A 24,940-nucleotide genomic window follows, 5' to 3' on the forward strand; every position below is an offset into this window, starting at 1 on the left:
GATCCCAGCAACAATTTGTTAAATAAGCAAACAATCCAGAAATTAGGGTCAAACAAAACCAAATTTAAGAGGAGAGGGAAACCTGAAGAAAGATTAGGAGACCCAACAGCACGAAATCCAGGTTGGGAATATGTGAGGATAACACCTGGAGTAGGCCGGGCACCAGCAGGCATCACGCGTCTGTCCTCCCCCCACACCCAGAACAGGGTGAGGCTAGAGAGGAAAATCACCCAAGTCCAAATGAGAGAGCTTTGAGGTCCTTTCAATCTCTCATCTCATTTGATAATGATCTTGCCCTCTGCTGGTCAAGACGCTCCGGTGAACATGTTACTTACACAGCCTCCCCACTCCTTCCCCTGAAAGTGAGAAATGTTCTGGTCTGGTTGACTCTCAACTATTTTTTCTGGTTTTCCAACGGTTTTCAAGGAGTTGGTGAAGCCGTGTGAATTACAACTTGAAAATACTTCCCAATAAATACAGAAGCTATTCTTACAACAGCGCCACAGGCAGAGGTCATGGCCAGGCGTGGGAATGATCCAGCCTCCTGCTGGCTGGAGCTCTGGCTTACCGGGTCGCTCTCTCCTCTCTCTTGGTACCCAGTTTCATACCAGCTACTATTTGGTCAAGCCTGGATCATGTGTCACCCTAAGCACAAATCAGATTCAATTCACAGAAGCACAGAGTACAGCTGGGCTCCAAAGAGGACTGGACATCTGTGGTACTTGACATTCAAGCCTTTGGCGAGATGTCAACATTTCATAGAGCACTTTAAATGTTTTGGTTTGAGAGCTAATGCAGCATTTCCCACTGGTCAACACCAGCAGTCCAGGCAGAAAGCAAAGTAGATTTCCCCCAACATCAGATGTTACGCTCAGTGGCTGATCCAGTCTTGCCTTCAGAGACCATAAGAGACTGGATAAATTGGTAAGTAAGAAAAGCCCATCCAATGCAGGGTTTATTTAAAGATTTAAATATTCGTGATTCCATTGTAAAACGGCTCGTTGTGCTCGTAATGTCCTAAATTCTTTTTTTGAATGAACAGAGTGACAGATTTGCAGGTGAGATTTGACTTTTCCAGGTTCAAAGACTAAACTAAGTCCAATTAACTTTTCTCTGTAAATGTTCTTTTTAATTTCATGAAGCACAATTTTCTTTCATGAGTTCCTGCATAGGCTTTTGGAAATTCCTATTTTAAACAATTTGTAATCTTACTGCTTGTAGAATATAAGACAGTGTTGTGTGTATGTGGATACTGAGTTAAAATCAGTTTGGGATATGGTAATGGGCATAAATACAGCTGGGTTATGATGTAACCCTCAGAGCTGAGGGAGTCCAATAAAGAACTAAAATGCTGGAGGGAAAAACAGAAGGTTTGGTTTAACAGCACAAAAGGACACAACCTCACTGAAAACTGAAACCAAAGTGAAATACTTCATGAGAGGAAGCATTTTAAATCTTCTCTGAAACGGTAAATGCCTGGGCTACCGGTGTGGATTTAACGGTGAGTCACAATTGATTTTCAAAGGAAAAAACAGGAATTAAATAAGCCTTATAGGTGCTGTTCTAGCTTTTATTAGTGTCTTATAAGTTTTGATTTTCATGTCCTTGATTCTTAACTTCTGATTTCTTCCTCTGAGATTTCATGTAACACTTAAATAGCAATCATTGGTAGCATTTTTAGTTTAATTTGTGGATGGCAGGGACAAGGGACGTAACCTGTGGAACTTCTATTGTTTGTTTTTCTAGAAATTTGAGTAGTAAATTCCATAGAACCTAAACTAATAGATAATTTTAAAACCTAATTTGTGCTAAACTAATAGATAATTGTAAAACTTAATTTGTGCTTAGAATCCATTCCAGTTTATTTCCCAGCCAAAAAGAAAATATCTTTCTTTAAAGAGCCCCATTTACTGGAGAAATTGTAAGAATTTACAACTGAAAGCAACCAAAAGAAGGCGGAGGTTTAGAGCATAATTGACCAACGACAAACAGCTCCCCCCCTCTGCCAACGAAAATTTTAAAAATCACTAAATTTAGTATTTGTTATAAGTTGTGACGTCCTTCTTAATAAATTACTCTCTAAATGGAGAAACAGCAACCTCTTAAGTCTTCTCTCATTCATTTTTATACCTACCACCTCCCTGCCAGTTCTCCCCGCTTAAAGAAAGCATTCACAGGAGAAAATCTATCTATTTATACACAGTGTAGACATTTAGACATATAGGTAGATCTCACACTTAACATAATTAAAATGAAGAGACTGGCATTTGCAACTAACTCCTCTTTCCTCCATTCGGGCCAACTCTCGGTATCAGACCCACCCATTCTGGGGAAGATGCTTCGTGGCCTTCAGTGCTTCTTCAACACAAAACGTTTCACTGGCTACTAGGGATTCACACGTGCCATCAGATAGCGTGAGAAAGAAAAATCCAGAGTAAAACTTTGGTTTGTAAAACATAACCAAGATCTAAGCCTTCTTTACTTTTTGCCCTATGCCCTCTGGTACAACGATATAGATTTTATTTTGACTGTTCATGTGTAATTTTACTAAAAACTATTTTAAATGTATCAGCATTAACCTAACCGTATGAAATGGACATTTTCTGCAGATAAAAAATAGTCAAATATCAGCAATTTTATGACTCATCCTAATAAAAAAGAAAACAGTCTTAAAAGGTAGCCCCAGAAGTCGAAGGGCGAGGGAAACATCAATAATTTACATAATTTTTATATGCTAGTGAGACCTAGTACGTCTAATTATCCCCATAGGTACTCCTCTGCTTTTAAAGGCTTCGCACAGATTCTGTTATCAAAACTGGGTGTTTCCAGCAGGCAAATTACGCTGGGAAAGAACTTCTATCATTTCCTCTGTTTTACTGATTAGGAAACTGGGGTCCAGAGAGGTTCAGTGATGCAAATAGGATAATACAGCTAATAAAGACCAAGGATTGAATTTAAAGGAAAAAGTCATCTGGCCTCAAATCCAATGCCCTTTCACCTACCCCATCTTGTCTCTGACCTAAGGAGATAAATGTGTCCAATAAAAATTATGATTTATACACAAATAAAAGCTGAAGATGCAAGGGTGTGCAGGACTGCTCTGCCCCTTAACTAGGTACTCACACAATAATGGTAGGAATCACATTGTATGAAACAGTCAATATTATTGGGACTCAAGTTTTTAGAGAGGCAATTTTACCTGGTCGAAAAAGCAGGCACTTTGCAGACAAACAGCTGAATTTGAATCTACTGTGAGCTTGAGCTACCTTTTGTTTTGTTTTTTAGCTCCTTTGCCTCTTTGATCTACCTCTGTTCCATCTGTCACCCCAAAGAGCTACTAAGATATTAACTGAGACATGCTAATACCAGGCACCTTAAGAGTTACTCAGTAAAAATGGAATTCCTCACTCTTCCTTGCCAGTAACTTATAAAGTTAGAGGTAGTACTGGCAAGAGTAAAAATCCCATAGGAAATTTCTTGAGTTGATTCTGACACTCATGGAGCCAAAGAACTCATAAAATAAGGGGAAACGAATACTTCTCCCAATTTACCTCCTGTCCTTCCAACAGAAAACTGGGCACCATGTCAGTACCCAAGTAGTGAGTACCTGTCAACATGTCTACTGAGCGCCAACTAACTAACCATCAGTGACCACTGTAAACAAAGAGGCCGGTCCCTCCAGGCCAGGACAGTAGGCCTGACAGCTAGGAAGCGTGGAGATCTGGGTCAGGGCCCATGAGCCCCACAGGTCGTGGTCCCATACAGAAAGGGGTGGGAGGAAGACATGAGAGGTATTATTTGCTTAATTCATATGTTTGGTGGATGGATGGATAACCAAATAGACAACCTTACCAAAAACCTAAAAAAAAAAAAAAAAAAGAAAGAAAGAAAGAAAGATATCTGATGTGTAGGAATTACAATGAGAGATGGAAGTTATACACATTTTTTCATTTAATCACTCTTCATAAAGGTCTGGTGTCTTTTTTTTTTTTTTTTTTTTTTTGGAATTTACAGACAGGCCACATATTGGACGGATTAAGAGCTGACATATTAAAATAAACAAACTAACCCCCAAAAAACCTTATTAGAAAATAGAGCAAAATACATTTTAGCCAAGAATTGTCAAACTTCTGGTCTCATGATCCCTTGAACACTACTGAGAAGCCCAAAGAGCTTTTATGTTGTTATACCTAGCAATCTTTACTATATCAGAAATTTAAATTCTGAAATTCATAAAATATTTAATTTGCTTTAAAAATAGCATCAAATGTTAACATGAATAATACATTTCTATGAAAAATAATTATATTTCCCTCCAAAAGTTTTAGTTAGAAAAGTGGCTTTATCCTACTTTTTTTTTTTTTTTTTTTTTTTTTTTTCTCTTGCGGTACGCGGGCCTCTCACTGTTGTGGCCTCTCCCGTTGCGGAGCACAGGCTCCGGACGCGCAGGCTCAGCGGCCATGGCTCACGGGCCCAGCCGCTCCACGGCATGTGGGATCTTCCCTGACCGGGGCACGAACCCGCGTCCCCTGCATCGGCAGATGGACTCTCAACCACTGCGCCACCAGGGAAGCCCCTATCCTACATTTCTGCTTATCTCTTTAACATCTGGCCTAAGACAGTTAAATTCTCATATCCACTTCTGCATTGGATCAGTTTTAAAATGTACTTTTAGTTAAAGTAAACAGAAGAAAACCTAGTTTCACACAGATATATAACAGGACAAGGAAGAAGTATTTTAATAGCCTTCTGGATTTTCTTCTTTGGTACCACACCAAAACTCAAAAAGTGGCAGTTTCTTAAAGGCTGTTTGCAAAGTAGAAACTAAATTCATATCAATGAATATTTCTGTTACATTAAAATCCTTTAGTGTAACTTGGTCTTGGAAGAAATCTTTTACCCCTGCTAGATTTTATATCATATAATCCTTGGTCATTTGGAGAGGTATATTCATCCAGAATTTTGACGTATAGATACTTTCCATTATGTAGCATCAAAAATAGTATTGATAGTGGCACTGATTTCATTCTAAGTACTGCAAAGTAATGCTATTTGTCTTCCTTGACTTGAAGGCTCGGTTCATTCAATTTTGAGAAAATGTCTGCCAAATACTCAAGTATGAACTGCTATAGTTTATGTGCATTCCATGAAGAAAGCATCTAATTCAACTCGCAACTTAAGTGTTTTTCCTCTAGACAACCATCATATACAGAAGTGCTTTGTGAACCATTCCTACAATGTCACATGAAATATTTAAGACACACATTTTAATCAAATGGACAATATGTATTACTTCAACACAGTCACTGTAAAGTTAACTTAGCTTTTTATTTTTTGTGTTGTTGTTTTTTTGTTTGTTTACTAAGATTGCATGGATGTAAGGTAGGCAATGACTACAGGACAGACAGTTGGGTACATGGCCTTCATTTGTGCTGAAGTACCAGCAGGTTTGTTTTACACATTGTGGCTTTTGCACCAATACTACAGATGTCAGCACAGTGAGTGAAAAAGGCAAACAACATGTCAGTATTCTTCTGAAAATGGGCTGACCTCATGGCCCCCCTGAAAGAGTGTCAAGGACTCCATGGTTCCACAGACCATATGTAAGAACCGTTATCTTAAAAGTGGTCCTGAAGAACCTAGGGGCAGGACAGGAATAAAGACGCAGATGTAGAGAACGGACTTGAGGACACAGGGAGGGGGAAGGGTAAGCTGGGACGAAGTGAGAGAGTGGCATGGACATATATACACTACCAAATTTAAATGGATAGCTAGTGGGAAGCAGCTGCATAGCACAGGGAGATCAGCTTGGTGCTTTGTGACCACCTAGAGGGGTGGGATAGGGAGGGTGGGAGGGAGGGAGACGCAAGAGGGAGGGGATATGGGGATATATGTATATGTATAGCTGATTCACTTTGTTATACAGCAGAAACTAACACAATAATGTAAGGGAATTATACTCCAATAAAGATGTTAAAAAATAAAAAAGAAAGGCAAAGTTGGAGCCACTACCTGAATGCTGTTTCTAGCACGGGCAGGATGCAGGTCTGTTGAGCAAAATTTGCATTTAGCTATTTTATAGTTCTGTTATATTTAAAGCCAAACCCTGTTACAGGGTCCTTTCTTCAGTGTCTCCAATATAACCAGAAGCCACCTCAGTTGAGACTTTGACATAGGAAGATTTTCTTTTGATACAAAAAAGCACTAATTTGGGGGGGAAAAAATTGATAATTTGAATATACTAAAATTAATAACTTTTGTTTATCAAAATATACTTTTAAAGGAAAACGGACAAGTTACAATCTGGGAGATGCTATTCACCATACATATACCCAACAAAGCAGGTATCAACGATATTTGAAGGACTTCTACAAATCAATAATAGTACAAACAACCCAAAAGAACAATGAGCAATAGATAGGACTAGACATTTCATGGAAATAACCAATTAGCATATGAAGAGATGCCCGTATCACTGTGATCATGGACATGTAAATCAGGACCACAATGTAGTAACATTTCATAAGCAAAAAATTTTATATCCGAGAATAGGAAACATTGAAGAAGATGTGTATCCACAGAGGATTTGCAACCACTCTGGAAAATAGTTTGGCATTATTTCCTACAGTTTAACGTTCATATACCTATGATCCAGCAATTTAAATCCTCTATTTATACACACAAGACACTCTTTCACATGTTCATCAAGAGACGTCAAGGATATGTACCTTGGCATGGTTCAGAAGGGCAAAAACCTGGAAACATCCCAAACATAGGAAACTGAAGGAATGAACCATGGCACGGTCAGACGACGGAATGTTTACAGTCACCAAAACACGTGAATTACGGCAACAGTGCTCATCAATCAGCACGGACAACACGTGGTATCTAAATTCAAATGACCTAAATCGCTAAATGATTACATATGTCTCTTTTAAAATCACAATTTCAGACACACATATACATACAACACACTTTTAGGAATACATACAGATGTAACAAAACAACTTAAAACCGCGAGAGAATGAAACAAATGGGGTTCAGGGTGCATGGTGGCCAGAGAGACGGCATGTGGGAAGCAAGAGAATTCAGTTACATGCAGCTCATAATTGTCAAAGTCTTGGCTTTTGTTTTGGTTATTGAGTTTGAGGGAAATTATTAACGTAATTAAGAATAACAAAATAGGGGCCTCCCTGGTGGCGCAGTGGTTGGGGGTCCGCCTGCCGATGCTGGGGACACGGGTTCGTGCCCCGGTCCAGGAGGATATCGCATGCCGCGGAGCGGCTGGGCCCGTGAGCCATGGCCGCTGAGCCTGCGCGTCCGGAGCCTGTGCTCCGCAGCGGGAGGGCCCACAGCAGTGAGAGGCCCGCGTACCGCAAAAAAAAAAAATAAAATAAAATAAAATAAAAATAAAAATTTTAGAGTCAACCTTGCATGAACCTTGCGTGCTAAGAATACGCCATATGGTTATATAAGACTATGGTGAATCCAACTTTATGCACCAACAAATTTAAAAGATATCTATACATTTTAACCTATTACGCACATAGAAACTGTAAAACTCTGAGGTCCTGAACAGACTCATCATTTGACAGTTAAGTAAATCAAGTCCTTAATTTGACCAAAGTTGCACAGATAGATTCATTCATAAATTCAGTAAATATCTATTGAACATCTACTATATGCCAGGCACTAATTTAACAGTGAACAAGAGAAATAAGTTCTGTTCTCATGAAGGTTACCTTCACAGCGTAGTAGGAATGGGGGGGGGGGGGATGGAGGGATGATGGAGGAAATAAATTGAAAAATAAACACTACTTTAAATAACGAAGACCACTCTGAAGAAAACAAAACATGGTGAGAGGGTGTAGAGCGCTGCCTACGCTCCTGGCTGTGTCAGGTGTCGTAAACTGGGAAGGCCTCCCTGAGAAGGTGACGCTTGAACAGAGACCAATATGAGGCAGCCACAGTAAGATGCTAGAGACAGACAACGCCACAGACAGAGGCCAGGGCTCCGAGCACCTCTGCCCCAGTGAGGTTCACCTTTCTAGAAGTGGGTGTCAACATCACCGTGGTGACAGTGTGAAAGCAAATTCACCTGGGTATTCCTACTACTCCTACGCACTGCTTGACAAAACCTGGTTGTGGTCATGTCTGTAGACCCTTGCCAAGAGCCCCCGCCAGTTTACAAAGGAACAGAAGCCTTTCACGATTTATCTGGGACAGAGAAAAAGAATGTACCTGCTCAGAGCTTTGTCCAGCGCTGGATGGCAGGCAAGGAAAAGCTCAAGGGGGTAGCTAGGCAGTTAAGTTTTGCTTTTCTTTTCAATTTTCGTTTCACTGGGCCAAAACACCAAGCAGCACAATGATGTTTCGTGACACGTACTGGCTTACTTGCCAAAGGGAACAAAGATCCGCTACTTTGCCTTCTCTACACCCCTACCCCATACACACAAACATACCTGCACTTCCCCACAGGCTGACCATGTCAGGGACATTCGAGAGACAGAAGCAAGCTTGCTGGCACTTTTGCTGCTGCGGGCTGGGCAGATTCATATTATAGGTAAAAAAGCCACACAGCTGATGAGAGGCCTCTGTTGTCCACCAGGAGAGCAACTGTGGCCCCCGGATAAGGAATGTGGGATAGTAATAATCCAAGTTATGCTGACATTATATCTGCCAGGCCTCTCCTAGCCACCTACTAGAGGGGAGGCACGTAACCAAGGTAAGAGCATACAGGTAAGATGCTACAGCCACTGGGGGCTTGAAAAGAGTTGGGTTTCAATTGTAGGTGCTCTGGTTACCATCTCAGAACTTGTTCACGCCACTAAGCTCCCTTACACAGCTTTCTTCCTAGGTAAAATAACAATGTTTTAGGTCATTCATCAGAAATTCATGCAACTTCTACTATGAACTATTTGCTGAGCTAGATGAAAATACAAAGCTCTCTCTCCATGCAGTAGAACAGACAAGCTAATAAAAATACGACTTGTCAACAGGAAACAATATTCCCTCGTAGTTAAGGCTTTAGAATGACACTGACCTGGACCCACGTCTCAGTTCTACAATACACCAGTTCTTACACCTTGGACAAGTTACTCAAGCTGTCTAGATTTCAGTTTCCTTAACTATAATATGAGATTACTTCTGTCTTATGAGGTCTACTGGAGGATTTAAAAGTGCATGGCTGTAGTTCGTTCATTTTCAGTGCCGCACAAAAGTTCACTAAATTTTTTTAACCCTTTTTCCTGTTAATAATCAGTTGAGCTATTTCTACGTTTTTGCCATTACAGTGTTTCTATGAGCATCCTTGTACGTGGATATTCTCATACATACTTGGTATGCTTCTGGAAGAGAGACTTCTAGGGCATATACTTAGGAATTAAAATGCTCAGCTATAGGGTGAGTGAACCTTCATCTTTTCCAACTATTTCCAATTCCTTTTCCAAACTTTCCAATTCCTTTAGAAACATAATGCTGAGCTGGGGATAAAAAAAGAAAAAAGTCCTGGAACACTACACACACCATGAACCATGAACAATTTTTACAATGGAATCTATGTTCCTATAGATTTAAAATCATTTATGTTTAAAGGCAGGAAATAAGAAACACAAAATTCAGGTCAGGATCCCCTCTCAGTGGAGGAAGGCACAGCCCAGGGAGGAGGGAGGAGGGAGAAGCTGGAGTACTGGTGAGGCTCCGGGTCTCAAGTCAGCGCTGTGGTCTTTTTGTTGTGCGTTAGTTTCTTTGCATAAATTCTTTTCAAGGTATCAAGCAGTCCATTAAAAAGCAAAGGTATTTTTAAGAGCAGTTACCACTGCCTGTGTCTGGTACCAGGCAAAGTTCCCCACGGACGGCAGTTACTGCTGTACGATGTGATGAGAGGGAAAGAGGTGACAAGGCAACAGCGGGAGCGCTGGAGGCGCAGCAGCCAGGCTCCGCAGCGTCCGGGGCTGTGGGAGACGCAGAAGAACCGCAGGAAACGGAGGTGCCCAGTGCGGATGGGAGAGGAGGCTGCTCAGAGGCCAGAACCACCAGACTCTGGGCCCTAAAAGGGCAGGTTTCCCAACACCAAGAACGCTATCCTGATAACAGGAGCCAAAGGCATAAGCGATAGATGAAAGGAAAAGTGTGTCTTATAGATGACAGTTTTAAGCAATGTTCTTAACAAAGATTATTTTGGCTTAGAAGAATGGGGAGAATGAGAAGAGAAGATGGCCAGAAACAGAGTAAGAAACACCAATTTAAGGACAGGCAGAGAAACTCCCAGAGGTGAATGAGAAGCAAAGGTAAGGAGGGTAGCAGAGAGGTCTGAGGGACTGTTATGCATTTGCTACGTGTCAGGCACTGAGCTAGGGACCCTTCCCTCAAAACCAATACACACACATACGATACATACATATACGTATGCATATATATACACGTGTATACATATATAGTTACATATACCAGCAGAAAAGTACATGTATACACACATTTCTTTTACTAAATTTTCTACTACATTTCTTTTACTAAACCATTTTGAATATAAATTGCACAAAATCATGACCCTTCCCTCCTAAATACTTCAAGATTAAGAATATTCTCCTAGTTAACCACGCCATTACCATGCCTAGAAAAATTAAGACAATTCAATAACACCATCTAATATACAGTCTGTATTCAGATTCACACAAGTGCCCTAAAATAATTTCTATAGTGCTACCCTCCACCGCCCCCAGCCACCAATCACAGTTCACACAGCACATTATTTCTCTTTGGCCTCTTTTGATCTAGAACTGCTCCCGCCCACCCCATCATGTCTGTTTGCTTTTCATGACATTGATTTATTTACAGAGTCTGGGCTGTTGTTTTATAGAATGATCCATGTTCTGAATTTGTCCAATTGTTTATCCATGATTAGCTTTTTGACAAGGTAGGTTGTGTACATCTAACTGAGTCATATTGAGAGGCAAAATATCGAATTATCCCGTTTTTGGTAAGTTCAATCATTCAGTGACCGCCAGATGAAAAGGTACCATTTTTTTCTTTGTTATTCTAAATGATCTGTGAGTGATGCTTTTAGATTGGAACATCCTGTTCTCCTACAACCTTTCGCCAAGAGACTTTTCACAAACACTGAAGACTGTTGCCTGAATCAATTATTACACTGAGGTTGAAAACTGTTGACTTTCTAATTCTATCATTCCTTCTACCTTTTCTAGCTGACATTCTTCTACAAAGAAGAGCTTGTCCCTGTCTTCATCCTCCCTTTTTCATCTGTATTTTTAATATCACTATCAACTCTTGAATTTGGTTTGTTTTTAAAAGTATTTTCATCTATTACTGTCCTTCTTATTGATATCCAAACTGTTGAATCTAGAAGTGCCACCAAGTCAGCTCCCATGTCCTTTTTTTTTTTCCCCCCTTAACACTTCCTCATTGGTCTGAGCACTTCCTTGCTTTTTGCCTGCAAGGTATCAACTCACCTTTCCCTGTGCCTGATTTGAAATCAGTCATTTCCCCAAGGAGCCTTGGTCCCTGTTAGTGGGTAGTGATACTTAGAAACAAGATAATCTCATTGATAATGGAGATTGCTACTTTTCTACCTACAGAGGATTTTTTACTTTTGTTATTTAAAGTTGGAAATGGCTTGAGCAAGTTTATAGCTATTAGGGTATCAGGACTTCAAGACCTACAAATTTTATTGAGAACTTGTGGAGGTTTATACCTTGAAGGAAAGTAGCCTCTAGACTGAGAGCGGGCCTGAAAATACAAAAGGGGAAGGCAACAACGTATAAAGAAAGATTAGAAAGGAAGTCAGTGTAGGCTGCAATTAAAAAAAGAAAGAAAAAAAAAAAACCCCCACCATGGAGTAAAATAAAGCTGGTCCTGGTCCAAGCAGGTCATGAGCATGAAAGTCAATTCATGGTACGGATAGAAAGGAGCACTTCTTATTATCAGATTCCGTACATTCGGACATTACCTCTGAGGCAATAATGAAATGGCATCTAATAGCTCCCATAGGGCACGATAAGATGTAAGATAGCATTCTCAAAACATATATGACTGACTCATATTGAAATCCATATGAAAAGTGAAACAATCACAAATGTATTGATCTAAAGAGGACACTTACATTCAACAATGGATCCCATTGGGATGGGCCTCGGACTCATAAAAAGCAAAGGTCTTTCTTTCCATGTGTACTCTGAGCACCATCTATAAGCTGCATAAAAATGCATCTTTCACATTTAAGTCCTACTCATTTTGAAATGCATGTAGTTGCTTCATTGTCATATGCTGTGTTTAATAAAACACAAATTCACTTAAAGCATTTCCCAATTCATAAGTCAGTGTAACAATGTATTTTATTGCATCAAAGGTTACTGATTCCTCCAACAGGTAGGAAGTACATGAATTTTGGGCTTTAAAGTGTATGAGAATCACTTCTCCGTAGTGTTTCCACTCCCACCTAAAGTTCTAGGTATTTATATTCTTTTCCTTTGGGATGTGCAAGCCTCAATCTTGAACAAACATATACCTGGCTGATATTTAGCTAAGTAAAGTTGTTGGTTCCTCACAAATGAAAATCTGTTCCCCAGCCCCCTGGCAAAGGGATATGCGTTAAGGCCCTAAGCCCCAAGATCTGAGGAACTGAGTACTGCACGCCTGATTGAGAAACGCAAACACCATCTCAGCAAAGCAAAAAGAGGTCAGAGGCTCATTTCCTTGCCTCACCCCAGGGAATAGAACCACATATTCCAAAACAATGCTGCAGAAGAACAGGCTGGAAAAAATTAAGTCAGGAATCCTAACAGCTCAATCTAAGTCCAGATAGAGAAAGGAATCAGTTCCCCAAACTCTGAAGACAGGAGTTTCACAGCTTTACATCACTCACGTCAAAAATGCAGGCCTGTGTGGACTGCCAAGTAAGTGCATGAAACGCTCTGGACTTCACTCATACTCCCTGCTGCTGAGTGCCGCTTCCTGTGACGAGAACCCAGGGACCATTAAGAAGAATGGCCTTCCCCCAGCTTCCCCGAGGCAAGCACTGCTGGGCCAGACTCCCGAGGAGGTTTGGAGCACACCGCAGCCCTGCGTTTCAGTGCAGAAGAACATCAACCTCAAATAAACGTGGGGAAGTAGGGCACACCGTGGGAGCCTGACCCAGGGGAAGTCCTGGCCGGCTGAGAGTCCCAGGGACCTCCGATTCGTCTACTGTCAGCTGAGTCACTCCCTGAACCCCCAACGTTTCCCCTGAGTCATACACTGCCAGGCACCAGGTATTTGATTCTTATAGGAATAGAAACCCTGTGAGGTAGCAACTACTACCCTCTCACTTTAGAGGTGTAAAGACAGAAACATGGAGGCACTCTGTAACTATTCCAATATCACAGCTACTAAGAAATTGAGCCATATTTCTAACCAAGGTCCACTACATCCAACATGCATGCTTTTAACCATTATACTGCACTGTCTGCCCATTATTCCAACAGAGCTGTAAAGAGAGCCCACTTCACATTCCAAGACCTAAGCATGTGAATTACTTAATCGCTGCTGAGTTACTCAACATACAGTTCAGGTTTAGCACCAATGAGAGAGCTGACAAAATTCTATTCCTGTATCAAAATGATACCAAATACAACTACCATTAAGGGGCTATTACAGTAGTTCTCAACTTGGGAACATTTAAAAAAAATGTCTGGAGACATTTTTCCTTGTCTTAAGTCACGGGTGCTGCTGGCACCTAGTGGATAGGGCCAGGGATGCAGCCAAACATCTTACGATGCACCAGGCCACCACCCACAAAGAACTGGAACTCAAAAACATGTCAGTAGTGCCAAGGGTGAGAAACCCTGGGCTATACCAAAGATTGTAGGTGGAAAATCCCTCAAAACCTATCCTGACAATCCAGATGCAGCTCCTGGTACGGAGGCTAGGATGGGTAGCCATTTCCATGGCCCCAGAAGTTTGGCATCTGTGCCATACCTCGCCCTCTCCCCCAGCTCCCGTGATCTGCTTGCATCACCACAAGATGCGAAGACTGACCCGGGTTCGAGGAGGTGCCAGTCTTGCACTTTGCTAAGAGTGCTGCTAAAAGTATTTTAAGGGAAGTGGTTGGAATTAAAAGTAGAAAACTAGGTTTGGGCATACATTATCAGCTTACCATCATACTAACTCACCATCCGTTACGGAGTTTCTGTATGCAGTGGTACCCAGAGACTACCTGGAGAAACTGAAGGCATCCACAGCTTGCAGACCTTTAACACCTAGATCACAAAGGACATACTCACAAACTCACACGCACATGTCCACCTTCCCTCAAAAAACAATACTGGACAAGCGATTCCTAAAAACAATACTCCAGAAAAATGCTGAAGGGCCTGCAATACATGCACATACTCATGAACACAAACAAAGCACGCTTGCCCCGAGCTCCCTCGGGAGTAGAGGAGACCTGGCTTGGAGATGAAGAGACATAAATTTGAATACTGTCTGGCCACATGTTAGGTGCCCAATTCGCCTTTGATGAGTTACTTAACCATTCTCAGCAACAGTTTCCTCATTTGCAAAATGGTGGTAACAGTAACTGATTGGCACGGCTCTATCATGTCACTCAAGAGCTTGGGCAATCCGTGTGCCCCCCGCTGTGCTGTCCTCTCATGTGTCTTGGTGCATGTGCCCGACAGCTCTCTCTGCCCAACACTCCCTCCCTCCCCTCTGACCCCCTTCCATGAAATAAACTGGCATGCTTAAAGTGACTTCTCCTTGAACAGGTCTATGACCTAGAAGCAGAGGACTCTGTTGACCCACTCCTAAGGAGTCACAATGTTGGGGAAAAAGAGGCAGGACCAAGAGTGAGGATGCAAGAAATTCTAAAATATTCAACCGACCATAGAATAAGAAAGGCCAGAAGCCTGACGGCAGACTTAAGAATTAATTAATACCTAATTACTTATTAAGTATTAATAATTAATTACTAAGTAATTAATACTTAAATACTTAATAAGGAATAAATTATTTTAAAAATATAAAGTATGTTATAAAGTATTGAATAACATAAAATGTTATAAAATATGACTACAAGACTGAATAAGTAGCCCCATATACAAATTCCCCTTCTATTCAACCCTTATGACTGTTCTGGAAACCATCTAGGATATCACATATTGGCACCACAAAGAGGAAAAAAAAAAAAGTCACACATTACAGCAAGGGAGATAAAAGCAGCAATAATAAGAAAATGGCTTTAGTAAGTTTAGAAATGTACACAATGATTACACACATCTATACTACTTTCTATTGTTAGAAGAATCATCTAGAAACAAATATTTATCTCATATGAAAAGATCTTGGGGCACCTCGGATCAAAGTTTTTGATGTTTGGACTGTAAGGACAGAGAAGGAATTGTCAGACTGTCGTCAGATAAGAATTGAACAAAGAACAGGAAGGAAAATGCTCATCATAGGTGGGTACTGATTAAAGAGTGATTTGAAAGCAATTCATTTTCCAAATACATTTTCTTTATTGAATTTTTTTTTTATAAATTTATTTAATTATTTTTGGCTGTGTTGGGTCTTCATTGCTGTGCACCGGCTTTCTCTAGCTGCAGCGAGCCAGGGACTACTCTTCGTTGCGGTGCACAGGCTTATTGCGCTGGCTTCCCCTGTTGCAGAGCACGGGCTCTAGGTACGCGGGCTTCAGTAGTTACGGCTCGCGGGCTCTAGAGCACAGGCTCAGTAGTTGTGGCGCGTGGGCTCAGTTGCTCCGCAGCATGTGGGATCTTCCCGGCCCAGGGCTCGAACCCGTGTCCCCTGCATTGGCAGGTGGATTCTTTAACCACTGTGCCACCAGGGAAGTCCCTCCGTATACATTTTTGTTTTCTAATTATGAACTATTTCAAGTACACAAAAGTACAGAAACTAATGTTGGTTAACACCAATACACTTAATCGCCCCGTGTTAATTGATAGTAATATTTAGGCATCATTGTTTCAGAATTTAAGAGGTGAAACACCGCAAATACAACTAAAGTCCAACCACCCTATGGCATCCCTTGCCCCTCCTTCCTTCTCCGGGAGTAAGCAGTTCCCTGAAGTTAGAAGATATCATTCCTGACCAGAACATGCTCAGTACTGACCTGGATCAAATATAATATTCCACCACAGAGAACTAAATCTCTTTGTTTTGTTTCTAAAGAGAATTTCATGACCTTTTAGGGCTATTCTAGGTAAATATGCTTTTTTTACCACTGGTTCTCCATAAAATATCTATTTATATTTACAGACTAGAAGGATGAGATTATTATGATGAAATTTATAATGAGTAAACTCTAAGAAAAATCTTAGATTTCAGGCTCCTTTTAATGTAATTTTTTCCTACCTCAAGTCCCAACTACAGCAAAGAAAAATAAGGTTTTTTTTTACCCTCCTCACCAAATATTTATTAAAGTCCCCTACGTACAGTCTTTTAACAAAAAACAAAAAAACTTGCTCTTCAAGGAGTACTCGTTGGGTTAGCAGCATCAACATTATACCCACCTCCAGACCTATGGAATCTTGAGTCTTCGTTTTAGCAGGAGCCCTGGGAAATATGTATGCGCATTAAAGTCTGAGAAGGGTTGCCTTAAAGAATTTAGAAAGGTGACAACCTAGACCGAGGCAGAACCAAACCCAACCACCATTCTGCCAAACCTATCCTCTTCCTATCATACAATATAGCTTTCAGATGTTAATCTTGGCAAAGTCCATGCATAAGTAGACCAGTGGTTATCAACCAGGGGCAATCGGGCCTCCCAGAGGACATTTTGTTCACAGCTTAGGGAGATGATACTATTGGCCCCTAACAGAAGCCAAGGATGCTGCTAAACATCCTACAATGCGGAGGACAGTCCTCATGACAAATAATTATCTAACCCAGAATGTCAATGGTACAAAGGTTTAAAAAAAAAAAAACACCAGGAAACAAAAAAAGCCTGCCTATGATTTCCTAGCTAAAATGGTCAATTGTTAACTTCAGTAATTTAAATGAGCTGATTTGAGCAACCGAACCCATAAAGTGTGTGGGGGGTGGGGAGAAAGAAACCAATAACTAAAAACACTTCATATGCAATCCTCTCAAGTAAAGGGTTTACAGGGTTTACATCACATCAGTAATCGTCAATAGTGACAACCAAAACGAAGTTCAGTAAAGCAACAACAAAAACGCACGTTGAAATATTGCACAATTATACAAGCTGTATTTAAAAAGCAAGTGCGCTGCTACGACACATACTTCTTCAGTAAAAACATTCTGGCGTTTATTTAACTTAATTAAATCTTCGTTTTTCTCCTACAATACAGGATCATTAGCGAAGAAGCACCTTGGCCACTTCAAGATGACAAGCGCCCACTAGGCTAAATTACTCCACTGAAAGAAAACCTCATATCAGACAAAAGTTTTAAAACGTAAGTGAACAAATCCTTTCCCGTTATCAAGAGCTTTGTTAATTTCATCAAAATATTATGAAGGAATAACTTCCCTTCTTCAGAGAAAGTAGAATTACAGCACACAGAACAGTGGAAGGTGGTCCATTTTAAGAGAAAAATGGGTCACTGTGTGTAATTACACAGAGGATGAGTAATGAACTCAGCATGTTTTTACTAAGATGACTGTATTTCCGGAGCGAGCATCGCCTTGTCTGGTCCTGTACCAACTGAGTTCTGCCCAAAGAGAGAGCCCTGAGGTTATATGCAATACTCTACAACCTGAAAATACGAATGCAGCCCAATCCTGAGACCTAACATTTCACTAGGAACAACAGCGCTCACTATCTGGATTAAAATGAAACTTTGCCATTGATATTCTAGCTGTGCAAAAAAAGATGAGAGAAAGCAATTCACAGGCTCTTATTACACATTAACGGCTGTCTTTTGGTCTCATAGATCCACTCCACCATTACGTGACCAAAGATCCAAAGTGACGGTTTATATAGACTAAAACGTTTCAAGTCATTTCATTCTCCTTTACCTGGATTTGTGGAACAAGGAAGATTTCCACCTAAGAGAAGCTGAAGCCTTATAGTATTTTTTTCTAATTGAAGTATAGCTGATTTACAATGTTGTGTTAATTACTGCTATATCGCAAAGTGATTCAGCTGTGTGTGTATATATATATATATATATACATATATATACACACACACACATTCTTCTTTTATGTGTGTGTGTATATATATATATATGTATATATATATGTATATATATATATTTCTTTCCCCCCCATTACGGTTTATCTTGAAATCCTTCTTAAATGAAGTCTCAAGAATTCAGGGAGCTGTGCTTATGTTACCTGAAGCCTCAAGGTTAACATAATGACCACTTTCACTATAGAAATTCAGAGGTAATCTCAGAAGTAACGTCCATGGGCAGGGCTGGCTACACTTCCACAAACTGGCTCCACAGAATGTCCCTTATTTCGGTTGATCATCCAGAGGTGCTTTTCCTCTTTCTTTCTCCCCCTTTGCCTGTCTCTTGTCTTTGATGGGCTGGGACAACCTGCTTAGAAATAGTAAATCAGCTGAGAGCCTGGGGCAGGGAATGGAGGGTGGCTGGGCCACATCAAGACATTCTTTCTTTCTGATTTATTTGGTTCTTTTTATTTTTACGTTACCGTATAAAATCAGCATCCGTATGTTACTATTTCCTCCATCTGTGAAATGATTTTAAGTTTTAGTAGGTCTCTATCGGGATATTAAACCACCTCTATACTAAAGACAAGGAGAGGAGACTGGACAGGTGTTACAAGGTCAAAGGAATACATGTCTCTTTTATCAGCTTGTCCTATTTTTCATCTAACGTGTATTCCTGCCTTTTGGTCTCGATATATAACTGGCCTCACTTGCCGCAGATACCTTAAGATAGCCCCTTTTCCACACATCTCTTGATCCATCACTGTAGAAAAGGCTGCCACACTCTGAGTCACCAGGACCAAATATGATAAATTATGTACCTGGAGGCCACAGTGCCCTGCCATCAACACTACTGCTCAAGAAAAACAGACTTAAGGGCGTATTGCCACTAAAATTGTCTCAGATTTACCATTAGCTCATTACCTACGTAGAATGAGCCTTGAATTTGCCTCTGCTGTATCCATCCAGACAGCAGCACGAGCAGCAGTGATGCCCTGCTTCTTCCCCCAGTCAACACGTCTCAAATGGAGACTCTGATCTGCCATTGCTTAAAAACAGCCCAAAATAGCAAGAAGACGTTTGGAGGGAAAGACCCAAGCAAGCCTTGAGTACTCATTTCATTTCAGAAGGCACTCCGGCTCTAGAAGTTTACCTGGGTTAGCTAGCCCCTTCCACCAACCTCAAAGTGAGGAAAGGAGGAGGCATGAGGTGCATGGCAAAGCATATATGCTCAGATTCTTGACCCTCTGAGGAACCAGAGGGTCAGAGTTGTGGACCCATGGCATCAGGCTACATTCAAACATATTGCAGTGCGAAAGGACAAAAGTCATGAGATTCTGAGAAAATGTCTTTATACAGGTTTCTAGAAGGAAAGGAAAGAAATGGTGGCTCTCACTAAATCATTTCTGGGAAATTCTTCACTATTTCAGTATTTAGTTGTATATTATATAGCTAATATTTCTCTCTACTTTAAAATGTATTCACATCTGCTTTTTTAAAAATTTTATATTTTAAACTCCAGTGAATCCAACAATTACTGAATACACATCATGATCCCCGCACCACACTGACCGAAGGGCTTGTGTCCCCAGCACCGGGACCCCTGGGAGCATTCTCTTGAGCTCTGTGAGACTGGCTCTTAGACTAAGCTGCACCTTACTATCAGGGGACAAGACCAATTATTTACTAAATATAGACTCTTTGCCACAGTGGACAGTTAAAAATAGAAAACATGGCCCCTTCACTTACCATCTAATATATGAAACAGGCCACAGAGGACCTGCAAACAAACCCATTATGATCAGAGCCAAGTGGGCAGGGGATTAGATTTCCTTTCAAAGGAAGTCCAAGGACAGGCAAAATCAATTGCTAGAAATGTAACTAGTTTTGCCATATGCTTGCAGGAAGAGTACACAGAAGCAACATATTCTTTTGGGGGAAACAGCACACAAAGTTTGCATGTGTGATTTTTTTTTTTTATTTGCAATGTGACTGAATCTCATATTCCACATTTCCAAATTCTACTTTCTCACACTTCCTTAATTTTACTGACACAGCCCTTCACTCACTGTGTATAAAGCACCATGCTTGGCACCAGAAATACAAAGATAAACAAGATACATTCTCTGTCCTCAAGGAACCCACTGTTCTCCACAATCTTTCTTTCCCATGACCCCTGACTAGATGTAAATTTCTTAAGAGCAGGGACTCATGTCTTATATTCCCAGATTGCATTTAATTATTTCACAAATATTTTAAATATCTAATGTTCTAAATGTAATGCTAGGAATACAATGGTAAAAAAAAAAAAAAAATGACATGGTCTCTCTCCTCTGAAGGAGCTTACAGTAGTAGAGGAAACAAAAAACAAACAGCTAGAGAGACAAGTGCTATGACAGAAGAAAAGGCACAGAACTAGGAGCACACATACAAGGGACCTCACACCCAATCCACCCCAACCAAGGCTTGGGAGGGCAAAGCTTCCTAAAGAAAGTGGCATCCAAACTGAGGCCTCAAGGATGAAGAGAAGTTAGCCAACCAAGAAGGTAGCGAAAGAGTCTTCCATACAAATGCAAGTTTGTGCAAAGGTCCAAGGTGAGAGAAATCCTGGAACACACGAGGTACAAGGGTTCAGAACAGCAGGAACTCATCACTGGAGGTAGAATTAGTAGGGATCAGACCAAGATGGGACTTCTGGTAGCTCAGGGTTAAAGAGTTAGGACTTTATCCTGAGGGCAAGGACCAACGGATGAAGGGTTAAACAGGATGTTGACATTACAGATAAGATGGGCAGTAGACATTTTCTTAGATGTATCAAATAATCTTTCAAAAGAGTGCTAATCTTCCTTGTGCCATAAATCATCATGTCCAACATCAGCGAAGACTACACAGGATTCTCTAACAAAAGAAGGTTCTGGGTAATACCTAGGGTAGTGTCGTCCAATAAAAATATGATGCAAGCCGCATAGGTAATTTAAAATTTTCCAGTAGCCATATTCTTAAAAAAAGTAAAATTAAGTGAAATTAAGATTAATAATGTATTTTATTTAATGGGATATTCCTAAAATATTTCAACATATTCTCAATATTAAAAATATTGAGATATTTTACATTATTATCTGCGTACTAAGTCTGCAAAATTCATTGTGCATTTTCCATCACATCGCAATCTGGACTGGCCCCATTTCAAGACCTCTACAGCCACATATGGCTACTGGCTACCATTTGGACAGTACAGATCTAGAATGCACTTTGGGGAGCATTTCTCAGAACGCTTAAGGTCTTTCTATCGTTTTTGTTTGTTTTCTAATTTATAAAAATAATGCAAATCAGTTTTTAAATAGGGAAAAACCCCACAGAATATCTCAACTTTTAAAGGTACCCATAATCCTATACCAAAAATACCAGTTATAGTTGGACGTGTATGCTTGTAAGACATAGTCCTATGTCTAAAATATACATAGGGTAGGCTTTCTAAAAAGTAGGGTCTGTGTCAATAGCTCTTAAACCTCATATGTTGAAGAGTTGTGAATAAAATGAAACAGATTCTCTGTTTTTATAGCTTTATTACCTTTGAGACTATATTTAAATGAGTATTCCTGGAACTTTAGAGTTGTACAGGAACCTTTATCATTTTAGGGAAACGCTGGTCTCCATGATTACCTCAGTTCTCAGACTGCCCTGCTTCTCTAATTTTTCTTTCCTGTCATCTGTCTACTCCATTCTTCCCTTTTCTAAAGGAAGGAAGGGAAGGTGAAAGGGAGGAAGAGACAGGTACCTAAGGAATATACAGCAAAACCTTGGTTTCAAGAACTTGCTGGGCATGGCAAGTTCTTGCCCTTCCCTTTATTTATTTCTCGGCAAATGACTCGAAGGTCGTGACTGCACTTTGAGTGACTATTTCACATCACCTTCCAGGCCTCGCCTTCAGAAGTTACCCAACGATGAATGCCACCACTGCCCCACCTGCAGAGGGGTCCTGCCCCCAGAACACCCTCATAACCCAGCAAATCATCCCCGTGCTGTACTTCGTGGTCTTCGTGGCCGGGATCCTTCTCAATGGCGTGTCCGGGTGGATATTCTTCTACGTGCCCAGCTCCAAGAGTTTCATCGTCTATCTCAAAAACATCGTCGTCAGTGACTTCCTGATGAGCCTGACTTTTCCTTTTAAGATCCTGGGAGACTCGGGCCTCGGCCCCTGGCAGCTGAACGTGTTTGTGTGCAGGGTCTCGGCCGTGCTCTTCTATGTCAACATGTATGTCAGCATCGTGTTCTTCGGGCTCGTCGGCTTTGACAGATATTATAAAATTGTGAAGCCTCTCTTGACTTCATTCATCCAGTCCGTGAACTACAGCAAACTCCTGTCGGTGCTGGTGTGGAGCCTCACACTGCTGCTTGCCATTCCCAACGTGATCCTGACCAACCGGAGCGTCAGGAAGGCCACACGCATTAAATGCATGGACCTTAAGAATGAACTGGGCCTCAAGTGGCACCAAGCCTCCAACTACATCTTTGTAGCCGTCTTCTGGATTGTGTTTCTTTCCTTAGTCGTTTTCTACACTGCTATCACGAGGAAAATCTTTAAGTCCCACCTTAAGTCCAGAAAGAATTCCGTCTCGGTCAAGAAGAAATCTAGCCGTAATATATTCAGCATCATGCTCGTGTTTTTTGTCTGTTTTGTGCCTTACCACGTTGCCAGAATCCCCTACACTCGGAGCCAGACAGAGACCCACTACAGCTGCCAGTCAAAAGAAATCCTGCTCTACGTGAAAGAATTCTCTCTGCTGTTGTCAGCTGCAAACGTATGCCTGGACCCCATTATTTATTTCTTTCTGTGCCATCCATTTAGAGAAATCTTACGTAAGAAACTGCATATCCCATTAAAAGCTCAGCATGACTCAGAAGCTTCCAAAACCAAAAGGGGAAATATAACACAAGAAAGCACAGATACTTTGTGAATGCCCACCTCCTTTCGAATACAGTCTGTGCATGCATATTGTAATCTTCAATTACATAATATAGGAAAATGAAGAAGAAGCATGTTCACGATAATAAGTATCATCTCTAGGCACTACTATTCAATGTAGTACAATAATAAAACTAAAATGTAAGTTTCCATGCTTGTTTTTGTACCATCAAAGAAAAGATAATACATTATTTAATCTTATCCCACCAAAATAGAAGGTTTAAGTTTATAATCAATAGTCTGGTCAGCTAATATAGCACGTTAGATAGCAATAAGGAAGACAGGAAGCAATCACGACATCTTCCTTCTTCTAAACACAAGAATTAAGTTGGCATATTATGCAATTCTTTTCAACAGGGTCATTAAAGACCAGCTTAAAAGCAGACACAGTCTGATAAAGGATTAGAGGCCTGTTTGTTGGAAAAAGTCAAGTCTTCTCTGATTAGAAGAAGCAGGATAAGCAGACACCCAAAAAATTACTTAAGAAATCCCCCACGGATTTATTTCATGGCATTTCAAAGGAAAGCAGATATAAACTCTGTACATTGCAGCAAAAAATGTAATCTTTCTCTGATAGCATTTTGAGGATGATATAAGATACATCTTAAATATGTTTTATATGAAGATTAGCTAAGCCGCTTAATGAGCCTAGTGTTCCGGTGCTAGAATATGTTTAAGTAAACTCTACAGAGGGAATCTAGATAGTGGCATAAGTTGCCAGAAACTTCCCCTGTCCAATGGTATGGGAAAAAAATCTAGGATGTCTGAGAAAAGACATATGCACACAAATACCCCCAGCTGGCAACACACTTTATTCCCTAGGAGCAGAGAAAAGCAGTTTTCTTAGAAAGCAACTGGACCTGATAAAAAGAAAATCTAAAATTTACAATAATGAGTGAGAAATTACACATAAAATCAAAATTTACACATCATATTTTCTGAAAAACGAATTTCATATGTGCAGATATGGGATATGGTTGCTGGCTTGTGAGTCATCAAAGCTCAGTTCTTTCTCTGCTATTAACTGGCTGGAAGACATTTAGCCCATCTTTCAAATGCTCTTCTCAAACATTTTTGTAAGTCATGTTTTCATATATATGTGTATATATATATATATATATGTACTTCAAGCCTTACCATATATGTACTAATAAAAAATAATTTTAATAGTGTCAAGTTTTTTCTTAAGTCAAGATACCAAAAAACACTACCAGATTTACTCATAGTCAAGACATGGGTGGCTTCTTTAGTACACTCAATTACAAATGCTAATAGAATACAAAGAAAGAAGGCATAGGAGTACCCAGGAAGGAGTTGCATAGAGTACTTTTGAAATTCTATTTGCCACTGACTTCTCAAAACAAGTATTTCATATGTTCTTAGGACCTCATCAGATTTTAGGCAAAACTGAGAAAACACATTTTAAACTGAGGAAGAGCTGAGGAGGTTTTCACACTCTGTATCCACCTTCCACCCTCATGAAAACTCTCTGCTCCCAACTCTGGGTCAAATATCCTCTCCCAAAAAGAACAAAATCACAAACCTGTGATAAACGTGCCTGGCAAAACTAAGCTTGCTATAGCATTTGTTTGGCTAAATATACTTGCAAAAGAAAGTGGCTGTGTTTATTCACAGTTTCCATTGGTCAGGACAAATTAGTAAATGCTGGTGTTTTATATGTCCCCTACTGGGCCACAGGAGAAACTGAAATTATAAAAGAAGATGAGAAGCACCAAGTTTTGCCTTTGTAACCAGTGTGCCAAAGCAAATCATAAATATGAAAGGCAATATTTTTCAGGAAACAACATGCAATGCAAATAAGG

The 24,940-nt window shown here is 40.4% G+C and overlaps 2 protein-coding genes across 3 annotated transcripts in view; one reads left to right on the forward strand and one right to left on the reverse strand.

The window, feature by feature from the left end:
• Nucleotides 1-24,940, reverse strand: part of MED12L (mediator complex subunit 12L) — a 326,539-nt gene that overhangs the window by 182,936 nt on the left and 118,663 nt on the right. The window lies entirely within an intron of this gene.
• P2RY14 (purinergic receptor P2Y14) lies at nucleotides 774-24,248 on the forward strand. Of its 2 annotated transcripts, none has more exons than XM_029214005.1 (3): nucleotides 774-924; nucleotides 17,325-17,429; nucleotides 22,070-24,248. In XM_029214005.1, exon 3 carries the CDS (start codon nucleotides 22,096-22,098, stop codon nucleotides 23,107-23,109), a length of 1,014 nt encoding a protein of 337 aa, XP_029069838.1. In that variant the 5' UTR covers nucleotides 774-924; nucleotides 17,325-17,429; nucleotides 22,070-22,095; the 3' UTR covers nucleotides 23,110-24,248. The 2 variants fall into 2 exon arrangements, with proteins under 2 accessions (XP_029069838.1, XP_029069839.1); XM_029214006.1 differs by lacking the exon at nucleotides 774-924 and adding an exon at nucleotides 1,423-1,501.

Source organism: Monodon monoceros, unplaced genomic scaffold, assembly GCF_005190385.1.
Source record: "Monodon monoceros isolate NGI ecotype Baffin Bay Population unplaced genomic scaffold, NGI_Narwhal_1 Super_Scaffold_11, whole genome shotgun sequence".
NCBI lineage: Eukaryota > Metazoa > Chordata > Mammalia > Artiodactyla > Monodontidae > Monodon > Monodon monoceros.

Excerpts from the sequence above, each read along its gene's own strand:
- P2RY14 (XM_029214005.1), top strand. The coding sequence starts at position 22,096 with ATGAATGCCACCACTGCCCCACCTGCAGAGGGGTCCTGCCCCCAGAAC.